This window comes from Plectropomus leopardus, chromosome 1 (genome assembly GCF_026936395.1).
Source record: "Plectropomus leopardus strain MGB_pleo_1.0 chromosome 1, ASM2693639v1, whole genome shotgun sequence".
NCBI classification, from domain to species: Eukaryota; Metazoa; Chordata; class Actinopteri; order Perciformes; family Serranidae; genus Plectropomus; species Plectropomus leopardus.
The window spans coordinates 25,755,927-25,767,966 of NC_142176.1; the positions used below are offsets into that span (position 1 = coordinate 25,755,927).

Genomic DNA, 12,040 nt, shown 5'->3' on the forward strand with positions numbered 1-12,040 from the left:
TCTAACATTGTGTTGTTTTGAATCTGTTTTCATCCATCGGCACATCAGTTTACAACACTTTCAAGCTGGGTGGGGGGGATGCCAAGTAGAAATGCCTGTGCCCACTTACGTGACAGGAAGTTTATACCATTTTATTTCTTTGGCACAGCTGATAATGCATCATCTTTTGTTACAGAGCAACTAGTAGCTATAGCATTTATTCCAGATTTCATCATCTGAAATGACAACTGAGTTTTTGAGATGAAGACTACTTTCATGCAGCGAGTTAAAGTCAACTAGACTCAAACTATTTTTTAAACAATGCACTACATACTATTTCACAGTATATCTAATCTTTTGATTTTCATTTGTGATGTTACTATCTCTGTGTACATTCTGAAAAAGCAGGGATAAGACATAAAAGACCAAGCTTATTATGACTCGGGATAATAGCATATGGCTAGTGTAAATCAGATTAACACTAATGAATGTTGACTTGAGACTTAATCTCATAAAAAAGAAGGCAACCTTTAAGACCAACAGTTTGATAAATAACAATCAAAGAACTTTTGCTGCCTTAGGAGTCTCCAAAATCATTAGTGCAGGAGCTCCAGTCTATAGATTCTCTATTCTGTCAAACACATTTCCATTTATCTCATTATCCTGCATGGCTTTAAAAAATCAAGCCCTTTCACATTCCTCGATTAAATAATATAGCATGATTTAACATGGCAATTAATTTCCGAAACAGCGCTACTGACTGTCAGATGAGGAAAATGGTCGATTTCACCTGCCCACACTGAGAACTCTGTTAATGACCGCCTATCACTCAGCATGAGGGTAGAATGAGGACAGACAATAGGGCTGGAAGGATCTTTATGTTTTATCGTCCTGCCTCTCTCTCTGCAACCCAAGAGCTTTCTGACAGAGCAGTGGTGCAATTGTTGAGATAACAAACACACACACGCACATACAGTAGCTAATGTACTTCCCTTTGGGACGATGCTTTCCTTCAGTCTCAGTTGAAGGAGAAACCTTAAAATATTTCTGAATACATAGAGATGGTTCAGCTGATTATCATCTGTTTGAGAAACTAGATTCACTTCCCATTTGTGAATCCATTAAAATTTCAAGCACTGCAGAAAAAACTATTATAATAGAGAATGATGATACCAGGCTGGAAATTTAATCGTGGGATTATTTACATTCGCCGCATCCTTAGTTAGCACTTTTTTAATTGCAAATGTTTGCAGAACATGCTAGCAAGCATCCGCTTTCCGAGTGGAATACAAACTTGGCTGCACAACAGGTCCTCACTGTTGTTGAATATTGGCTTAATTAGTTTGTACTTGAAAGCTAATGCTACCCAGGCCAGTTAAAGAGATAAAAGTATTAATGTTCATAGGATGGAGAGTTTTACATTCAGTAGCACAGCATGGACACTGTTTCCTAGCAATGCCGGTACACATCAGTCAAGCTTGGATGCAGCTTCTACAGCAGGGACACTCAACTTGCTTTGCTTGGGGGCCACTTTTGCAAAATGACAAGAGGCCAGGGGCTAGTTGCCTCAGCCCCATACATATTTCTATGATTTCAGGATGTTTCTAGGATTTTAAGACATTTCAAAGATTTTGTGACATTCCTCAGATTTTAGGACAGTTTTTGGATTTCCAGGATTTAGGATGTTTCTAGGATATAGAGCATTTCCCAGATTTTAATATGTTAATAGGATGTAAGGACATTTCTAGGATTTCAGGACAATTCTAGGACTTTAGGTTGTTTCTATGATTTTGGGACATTTTTTTGATTTTAGGATATTTCTAGGATTTTAGCACATTTTGGGGATTTTAGGACATTTCAAGGATTTCAGGATGCTGGGGATTTAGCTAGGATCTCTGTTGGGGGCTGCAGGGGACCCTTTTGGGATAAACAACCTCTATTTGGATGCTGTTTTATGCACTTTGGCACCTTATGTATACTAAGCGTACAAAAACAATTCTCAGTTTGAATAATATTTTTGTGAATTAGAAAATGGTTTGGGGGCCACCTGGCACCCTATTTAGGGCCAGTATCACTGTTCTATGGATAGGTTATGTTCAAAAATGTTTTTATCTTTATTATCTGCAAAAGCTGCACTATTATTGTAGTATTTTATTCAAAAAGTGTAGAGAATTCAAACTTCATAATTGAGATTAAAGGGATAGTTCTTTTGAGGTGGGATTGTATAGGGTTCTTATCCATAAATAGTAGGCTATTACATACAGTAGATGTCAGTAGGTGTGATCCCAGCTTGAGGGAAGACTGCCAACAGGAAGGCTAAGCAATGTACTGCTGTGGACAGGGGTCTGCATCAAAATTTACAGTTTAAGTGTATACTAAGAGTATTTTCACCTCACTGCAGACAGTCCATTCCGACAGAGAAGCCGTCAACAGCTTTGGCTCTCCCTCTGTGCTCTCACTACGGCCACCTGACTCTACTGAAAAAAACATTTAAGCTCACTGAATGTGGGAGTTGCTAGTCTGATGCTGCCTCAATCAGTTACTGTGTTTGTATTATTGTGTGACTTTGCTGAATATAAACTAACCCTGTTAAACATCAAAGTCACATACTAACAAATGAACTATTGACCAAGGCAGCGGTAGACCAGCAGGTCCTGTTTTTAGTGACGTTAATTTACAGTATTGATGGAGAGAGCGAAAAAAACATCAGTTCACCATCAGAAACCGGTCTGTCAATAAGGTAAAGCAGTGAAAATATTCTAAAAATCACACACTTAAACTGACATTGTTATTTTTAGGTGGTTAAAATACATTTTGCTGCCAACCCATCCACAGCAGTTTATTGCTTAGCTTCCATGTCAAAAAATCCAAACTATCCCTTTAAATGTACTTCAGTAATTTTAAACATCTTATTTTACACTTTTCCAAAATGCAGTATAAAATTAAAACACAAGATAAACTCAAACAATGTTTTAAATTTACTTTTGGGTGTTTGCAATGGAGCTGTTGCAGGCTTTTTCACATATCAGAATGTCTATTTGCACAAGGACACACACACACACACACACACACACATAGAGTAGACAATTGCACACATCTATTTAAATTTTTTTGTGTTTCAATAGTTTTTGTGTCTTTGATAGATTTGTAAAGGAGGAGAAAATGAATCTGAATATCAATGAGATATTGCCTCACCTACATCCAGCTACATTTAAAGCAATGAAATTTAAACTTTCACAATTTTTTGGTGATATAGTTTTGGTGACATAGATTACAGCATGAACAGGTGAATATGTGTAAATATAATGATACCTCTTGTGTTTGTCAGAAGTGAGGCTTTTTTTGTTGGCAGTTCCATCTTGCTGCAGGGCTTTCTCAAGTGAAAGTGGCGTGTCCCGAATTTGTAGAGACATCACGAGTGTATCTTGACTGGCAGGCAGCGTCTCCTCATCTCCTCCCTGTTGGCCCAGATGCTGTTTGGCATAGTCAAAACCCTGGACTGGCTGATGGACAGGTGTTGAGTGAAAATGGAGAAAGACAGCAGTAAGTAAGACTGATTTTTATTCACATACCAGTAATCATATAAAGTAATCGCTCATAGGAGACAAAAAGAGATTAGCCAACCAGAAGTGTCACAAAGACAGACATCTCAAAATAGCTCAAAAGTGTATCATTTTAATAAATGTCCAGAGGACTTAAGGGGCAGCACTAGGATTACTGTGCTGCTGTGCCTTTAAATAGATAAGTACAGATTCAACTCAGGACCTTTTTCATCTTCTTCCACGTTCTTGTCAAATAAATGACTTGGGGTGGGCGGTGACAAGATGAGATCAGCAGACTCTCACAGAAATATCATTGTGAAGTTATATGTTAGAGGATAACAGCGAGGAGGAAAAGGAGTGATGGTGTTCTACCTAACACTGGATGTCAACATCTTTATAGTCACAGTAAGGACCAAAAGAATTCAACCCAACACACATATGCACACACATTCACTGAAATATTTAGGACTACTCTCATTGCAGTGTCAGAAACTGTCAGACACAAACTGCACTACAAAATCAATATTCCACAGGCTGAAGAACATGCATCCTCTCTCTCCCTATAGCGCGCGCGCACACACACACACACACACACACACACACACACACACACACACACACACACACACACACACACACACACACACACACACATACAAGGAGAGTAAAGATTTTCTTTGGATCCAGTTTTCTCACTAACTAAAAGTGCTACTGTAGCTGGTCTCGAAAGTGAAAACTCTAACAAGCATGTGTGATGAAAGTGGCTTACAGATGGTGAAAGTGATACCGAGGAGGCAGTACAAGTGCCTCATTTTAATTTTTAAGAATAAGTCCATCTTTGAGCATTTTCAGGAATATTTTCTCAGCTTTAACATTACTTATTAGAAAGAAGCGGCTATATACTCTGCCTAGAATGCAATGTTCGTTCAGAAACAGCCCAATCGTGTTTCACTTCAGATTGAATTAAGCTTTTTGGCAGTTTTTACATGATGAGACTTTGCAGGACTTTAGATGTTGTGCAACTGCTCTGAAAGAAGCAGTGAAGTGGTGATCATAGTTTAATAAAGAAGATTTTATTACTTTCTCTCAAATAAAATCCAACAAATAAAGTAGTGGGATGTGCTGAGTGTTACATTATGTATTTTCATTTTGCTACTCTTAATATAACGGTATAACAGTGAAGAGAAGTATCTGGCAGAAAGAACAAGAGACATGGAGGTGGAGAGATAACTTTGATTAGGACATTATGGCACCTTGATGCAACAGTTTTCAATCTTCCCTACACAAAAAAATAAACAAGTGTCAGTAAACATGCAAACACTCATTCTGCTTGAAAAAAAAGCCCCATCTCCATAATAACCATTCTCCATAGAGCTTACTCTCAAATTTGCCATCTGGAGGATGCTATAAGAAGCACTGGCAACACCAGCCCTTCATTCAAGAAAATCTCTTTGTGAAAGGTTTGTTACTCCAAAGTGCTGTTGTATCCTTAGTTTTCATCAGCACCGCAGGAATTATTGAAATATACCATAGGTGATGTCTGCCCAGAATCCCGTTTAAATCCCACTGCTGGCACAGTTGAGCTCCGAAGATGAAAACACAGATCAGTAATGAGAAGAAATACAGAGAGGCATATGAGATACCTGGTGATAATAGCCCACATCTCTCCGATACGCCATCTGAAAACAAGAGAAAATGTTTAGAACAGTGTGTGTGTGTGTGTGTGTGTGTGTGTGTGTGTGTGTGTGGTGCTGAAGTTTCTACTTTTACTGGGATTCCCCAATTGCATTAACACAGGTCATACAGATGGCACTGTGAAGATAATACAGAATGCAACACAAAAAACATATTATTCGGTATACAAAACCATTCGCACATTGATCACTGAAGATGCTTATCACTTACTGACCCACACTGAACCACAGTCTACACATAGTAGTTACTTAGTCACAAACACCTACTATTTTCATTGATAAATCTGCAGAATAAGGTTCTCAATTAATCATTTTGCGTGGAAGATATAAAAAAACCATAGAAAAATGGCCATTTTAATATTTGAGAGCCCATGGTCTTGTTTTCTTGTCCAAGGGTCCAAAACCCAAACACACTGTTACTACAATAATTATATTAAACAGAAAAAACGTAAAGTCCCCATGAAACAATGCTTGCACATCTTGAGCTTCTATGACATATTTCACAGTGAAACAGAATATTTGAGAAATGCAGAATTAGAGGGCTTTAAACCAAATCCTTCCTTTTTGATTCTACTGCAAAAAAGCAGGCGGACACAAGCTTATACATGGACAGAGCTACAGCGGACTGTTGGCTCCACAAGCACCTCCTTCCCCGTTTGATCAGGCAGAGAACAGGGGAAAGATGAATGAATTAGACCTCCGCCACATTGCTTTGGAAATGAAAACAACGGTTTGGCCCACTGATATCCAAACACACATCTCTCCTGAACGCTCTGAAATTTGCTCCATTAGTTAGCTAGAAGTCACAAATGATCAAGTGCGATTTTATATGAGCAGTGAGGCTAGCTAGTCGCCCAAAGTCTCATTTGATTGGATTACATTTTGTAAACACCCTTGAGTGTCATCAAATATATGAAACCTTGTTTTACAGAAGACAAAAAACAGGGATTTTGATGCAAAAATATTCTGATGCCAACTTTTTTTTTTTTTTTTTTTTACATATATTTGGCATTTAAGAAGTGATAAATGATCAGTCAACACGAGCACACAGAATTTGAACTGGGAAAATGTACTTTTCATTTCATGGAGACTAATTACGATTTAGAAGCTTGAAAAAGTGATTAAAACAATCAATCGATTATCAAATTGTTTTATCTACGGCCTACTTCAACACAGATGGACAAATACAGACAGAGAACGATAGATACCTTAGCTCGGGGATTGAGGTTGCCAATGGCATCAGCTTTAAAGTCATTTTTATTCTTCCTGCACAGCACAGCTGTAATGATGATGATAATGAGTGTAACTACAGCGATGGGGGCCAACACTGCAGCGATTATCCAGAGGTTATTAGGAGGGTTCTTGACCACAGCTGAAAAAAAGAAAAACACTTTTTCACCATCATCATGCTAATCACTACACAATAACAGTAAGTCCATTGTTTGGTTATTGGATGTATAATACACAGCCCACTTTTCCTGCTAAAACATGCAGAAGCATTCATCGCACCCACGCAAAGTGACACTGCGTACAGCTCAACCTGATATGCAGTGTGCCTGATTCAGCTATTGTAGGCAACAATCTATAAGAGAATGCAGCGTGCCCTCTCTCTTTCTCTCCCTCACTCCTGACCAACTCTGTTTTCCCCTCTACTCCCTTCTCCTTTTTTCTGAGCAGTGAGCAGCACTGCAGCCCAAACAAACACCGTCCTGCCGGGAGCATTTCAGAGAGATTAGACAGCAAAGAGCTTTCTCAACCTTTTCTTCTGCTCCCATCACCCTTGCTCCAGCTCCTCTTTCTAAACTCAGCATGAGTCATGTGTTTTGGTTTGCATGTCTGTCTGTCATTGTTTCTGTCTATTTGCCTACTTGTCAAATGCTGGAAGGATGCTGTGCTTACGTTCTGCTTGCAGCTGGACAAAGTAGCCCAGGGTGAGCGCCATGGTCTGAGAGTCCACTGTGTTCAGGACCTTGGCAGCTGATGTGCCTGATAAAGGAACGCCATTGTGCTGGATGTAGTAGGTCATCTCTGCAGGATTCTTTAACCCTGTTACCCTACGGATGCTCACCATCTGATTGGAAAAGACATCAATATCAGCTGCTACTGAATCACTGGTTTAACATCTTACATTTTGGAGACAAAAACAAAAGTAAAGCAATGCATTTAGGCATAGAGTCTCATGAGAGGACAAACTGCATGGACAGATGAGAGTACTTGTTCAGTAAAACATTCAACCTCTGGCTTGTTTTGATGAGCAATTAGCAGATGATGAGCTGAGGAGCTCCCTAATTATCAAGGGCTGACCACAAGTAATCATGCAAGCGTTTACAGAAGTGTACATCTCATGAAATATTCATACTGTAAAAAATAAGCCAAAAAAGCTATTAGTTCAATGTGTTCATTAGACTTCTGACTAATAAGCCTTGGCGTTCAGGCAAAACATCAGAACAAGAATGATTTACCGTTTTCACTCTCTGACCCTAAGCATTGCAGACTGTTTGTTCTTCCAGAGAAAGACAGACTTGGCACTCCCCGTGGGCTGCTGTGCCAGTTTCTTACCTGGACAGTGTAGCTGCCTACAGCAGTGGCTCGTCTGAAACGAGTGCCCTGCTGCCCTGCCAACACAAACAGCTCTGCCAGCCGCTGCTCCATTAGACTGGCAAAGCTTTGGTACTGTCCCTCCAGGCTGACGTTATCCACATCCAGGATCACTGCAAATGTAGACAAAAGAAAGAGGATGGCCAGATGGTTGTTAAGAAAAAAAATAAATTGCTAGGAAGGAAAGAGAGCTGCACACAGAAAATGCAAAATTAAAAATTGTGAATATGTGAGAAATTGGGGATAACAACTTGATAAGCTCATGACAAATCCTGCCTGTGCTTCGTGGGAATTTATTTTGGAGTTTTTTCTGTCCCCCAGTGGTCAAATATCATGCGATGCAGCTTTAATCTGTTCCATTTTATCAACAGTTGAAAAGCAATAATCCTGGTTGTACATCTTATTTAATATGAGCAAATTCCATTATGTAGGAGATGACCTTGAACTGACTTGGCCTCTCATTGCAGTAAGTGCAGGGTTAAGAGCCACATAGTTGGATCTAAAAGGACCATCCATAATACAGTATAGCAGAGTGGGTGCCCTTGAACACAGCCCTTCTGTAATGCACTCATGTTGCTGGGTACATCTAATCATTCATAAAACCAATAGAGAAAATACTAAACAACACAAAATCCAGGAGTCATTTACTGCTCCTGTAAAAGGAGACAGTTTGGATTTTAAACACAAGAAGATGTATAATGCCTTTACATAAATAGCACTCTGTATGAAATTCAATATTGGAAAGGTACATTGCTTTCACATACATCTGGTGTTAGTAAAGTGGTAGTAAAGAAAAAAAGAAACCATGTGTACTTTTTAAGATTCGTAAGAAGATTGTCAAATCACTGCAGTATAATAATGTGCACATTATACAACATAACACACATAAGTTCCCCCAGAAGAAGTTGTGGTTAATAATATTTGGAGGGTGTGTGTGGGTGTGGGTGTGGGAGGGTGGGTTGAAACAATAATATCCCTACCTGTAATAACCCAGAAGTCTCTGGTAGCAATGGAGGTGTTTAGATTGTGATATTCCAGTGCTGCAAAGACATGAAACATTTGACAAGATCAGTATCAGCATTAAAGTTTCCCTCAAGATGCATTTTAAAGTTTGTTAGAATAGTCTTCTATGATTAATATTTTTGTTTTCATTTTAATTTTACTCCAGCAGTATTCATATTTTTTAAAAAAGAGTGTAGCAAAGTGAAATTAAAAAAAATGTCAAATCTTAAGGAGTGTCTTTGAACATGTTGAGTCATAAACTGAATATGAAAGATTAAAAAAAGTAAATTCAGAGTAAATCCAAATAAACACAAGATCCTCTGATGCAGTTTGATTCTGATACGCTTGCGTGTCAACAAAGACCTGCAGCCTTTTTACCAGTCGGCACAATCTGTTGCCATCAATCCTTGAAATCTTCAATCTTGAAAAAATGAACAAAACTCTTCAGGACATTTATTTTATTTTCACTGTTGCAGCTGTTATCATTACCACAGATGGTGGTCTTGCTAGCAAGACATCTGTTTTTTGAGAAAGCAGTGCTTATAAACCTGGACCAAATATGTAAAAACCCTCTAAAAGTTCTTGTGGAGAGTGGTAACAGTTCCGTGCGTTTGAAATCTCAGTTTAAATCCTCGTTATCACTGCATGTCAGACAAATACAGAAGCAAGGAGAGCTTTCAGCTGCCTGAGCTCTCGTTGTCTCTGTGTTCTTTTACGTCTATTTCCTGCCTGATTAAGCTCTTGTGCTGGAGGCTGGTGCAGTGTTTGGGGGAATGCTGTACCACTGGCCTGTGAAAGCAGGCGCGCTACAGAAATGTACACTCAGGCATGACAGGAGAGAGGGGTGGGGGAGCAGGGTGAGAGGAACAGTAAGGGCTTTAGCATTGTTAATGGATAGGGCTGCAGGGCTGTCAGCAAAATCAGTCCAACATTGTCTATAAGTTTGAATCATGTAGAGTATTAGTCGGCAAGTAGGTTTCACATGAGCCTCTGTTGCTGTGTGATGAGAGCCTGGGGAATACATTTGTACAGCATTTATAGCCATTCCGAGTCATTCCAGCTCATAGAAAGAAAGCCATTATTGAAAGAATTTTGCATCAGTTCTTGGATTATAGTTTTCAGTGATTGTTATGGTCTAAAAAGAGAGATTTTGCTAACAGCTCCACTCATATTCCACCAGACAAATAGTTGAAGAGCAGAGGGAGAGTAAAACAGCTGAGCGTAGCCACACAAGCACCACAGGAACAACTGAGAACTCGATGCTGCAAACAGGCACTGTAGAGTGGTGTGAGATCGCGGGCCTTTTCTGTCAGAGCAGAGCCCAAGGTGGTATGAGAATCCCCCACTGTTAATTATTTACTGCGATAATTGGCTTTGAAGTGAGGAGGCAGCCGCTGCCAGCATATGCTCGCACCTCCTGCGAACAGTGTAATATCACTAATGGCGAGGCTACAAAACAAACAGAGCAAAATCACTGTCACACACTCCCTCATTCTTTCTTTTACTCTCCAGTCTTCCTGGATTTTTCTCCGTGTCAGTTTATGCTCTCTTAGAGTCTTTTCTTGGTATTTAGTTGCCTCCCTCGTTGCCTCCCTCGCTTTCTCGGCTCCCTAACTGAATCATCCTGCCCGTGGGTAACCTTGCTTTTTAACTTGATTCAATCACAACACAAAGTGAGTTTTAATTTGATGCTCACAAGCAGAAATTCTATTCATCTTGATTTAAAGAGAGTGTAAACCAAAACTGTCATCTGCCCCCAATGACACTGACGCTGCTCAGGGGCTGCATCCTTTAAATACTGGATTTAAGGGATGCAACTTGTTTTAGAAACAACCTCTCAGTTATCTGTCTTATATCTGTATCATCTGTGGCCCTCAGTGTCCCATAATCTATTGCAGGCTGGTTAATTGTGCAACATAACATTGAAGCTATCCACATCAACTCGAAAAGTGGATAAGTATTATATAACTATGTCTTATGTGCCAAGTATTTGGTAAAGCAGGTCACCAGACACCTCTATCACATATGGACCAATGACAAAGCCTCTAAATGGAGTAAATAATGGACACAAGGCAAAAAATGATCACCGATTGTTCTAGCCTGGACATATTTTTCTCTAGCACCAGGTCACATGGAGTTAGAGCGCACTGGCGCACCATTAATTTTGGTCTCTGTGCCGCTAGACATATAATTGAGGAAGGGAGCACAGTTTCAGCCTCACTTTTACATCCTGCAAAGGACACTCAAGCCCCTGAATTGGGAAATGGCGTGTGTCTTTTCAGATAGATATTATCTAACATACTCCAGTCTTAACAGCACATGACTGAACATGAAGTTTTCGTTCTAAATTCAGTTAAATATGGTCCAGCCAGGTGCACTCTGGGAGGTTAGTGAAGCTCTGTAGCCTAGCAAAGGACAAATGGAAAAGGATTTTTTTTTTCTGAGTGCTTTCAAGGTTGAGCTCAGTTAGATTTCAATACAGGGAAGCCCCTGTATTTTAAAAAATTACATATTTTTCCTGTCTGCTTTCTCTCCAGTATAATGGAACTAGCGGGCACTCAGCTTGTGGTGGAGTCCATCTAGTCATGGACGACACACTCGTTCTTCTGATAGCACGTGATGAAGACATTAATGGTGTTCTGGTCAGCTGAGCTGTAACATTAGCTAGCTTAGAGGTGCTACTGCGCTAGCAGCCAAACCATACTTCCTTGTGCATGGTGATATGATTGGTGGGTGTAGTCTGAAAAAAATAGTTCCTGCATGAAACTTATCACAACAAGGTCTGTGGATTATATTGAGTAAGTAAGTCATGATTTGTGGATAGAGACATTGCTGTACAGTTTTCAAATGTGTTTTTCTGCATTTTGAGCATCACAAGCTCAGTGTCTTATATTAAAACGGTACAAGGTAGATTTACTAGTCAGTTTGTCCTTGGTCATTTGTCCTTTTATCATTACACTGGAGAGAAGGCAGACATCTCAATGGTCGATATCTCCAACATTCAGCTGCTAACACCAAAACAATCTAAACTGATAAACAGCACAACAGGGAAGAGGACAAATTTTATTGTTTATTTTTTTTTGTTGGTGAACTGTCCTTTTAATTTCTGGCTCAAGCATCGACCCTGTAATCCTGAACATAATCTTGCATAGCGAAAGCTCAGTCATGTCAAACTGACCAAAGTCTTGAGAAATTCAAGCACTGCAGCTGTTTAGAAACCATTAA

At 39.6% G+C, this 12,040-nt stretch overlaps 1 protein-coding gene across 3 annotated transcripts in view; it reads right to left on the reverse strand.

The window, feature by feature from the left end:
• kiaa1549lb (KIAA1549-like b) overlaps positions 1 to 12,040 on the reverse strand; it is a 72,354-nt gene that overhangs the window by 17,584 nt on the left and 42,730 nt on the right. For all 3 annotated transcript variants that reach the window (XM_042484563.2, XM_088078763.1, XM_088078746.1), the window contains 6 exons: positions 8,794 to 8,853; positions 7,775 to 7,926; positions 7,115 to 7,286; positions 6,424 to 6,587; positions 5,165 to 5,200; positions 3,292 to 3,482 (listed from right to left, as the gene is read on the reverse strand). In XM_042484563.2, coding sequence (XP_042340497.1) covers positions 3,292 to 3,482; positions 5,165 to 5,200; positions 6,424 to 6,587; positions 7,115 to 7,286; positions 7,775 to 7,926; positions 8,794 to 8,853 — 775 coding nt within the window. The remainder of the gene's footprint in view (positions 1 to 3,291; positions 3,483 to 5,164; positions 5,201 to 6,423; positions 6,588 to 7,114; positions 7,287 to 7,774; positions 7,927 to 8,793; positions 8,854 to 12,040) is intronic.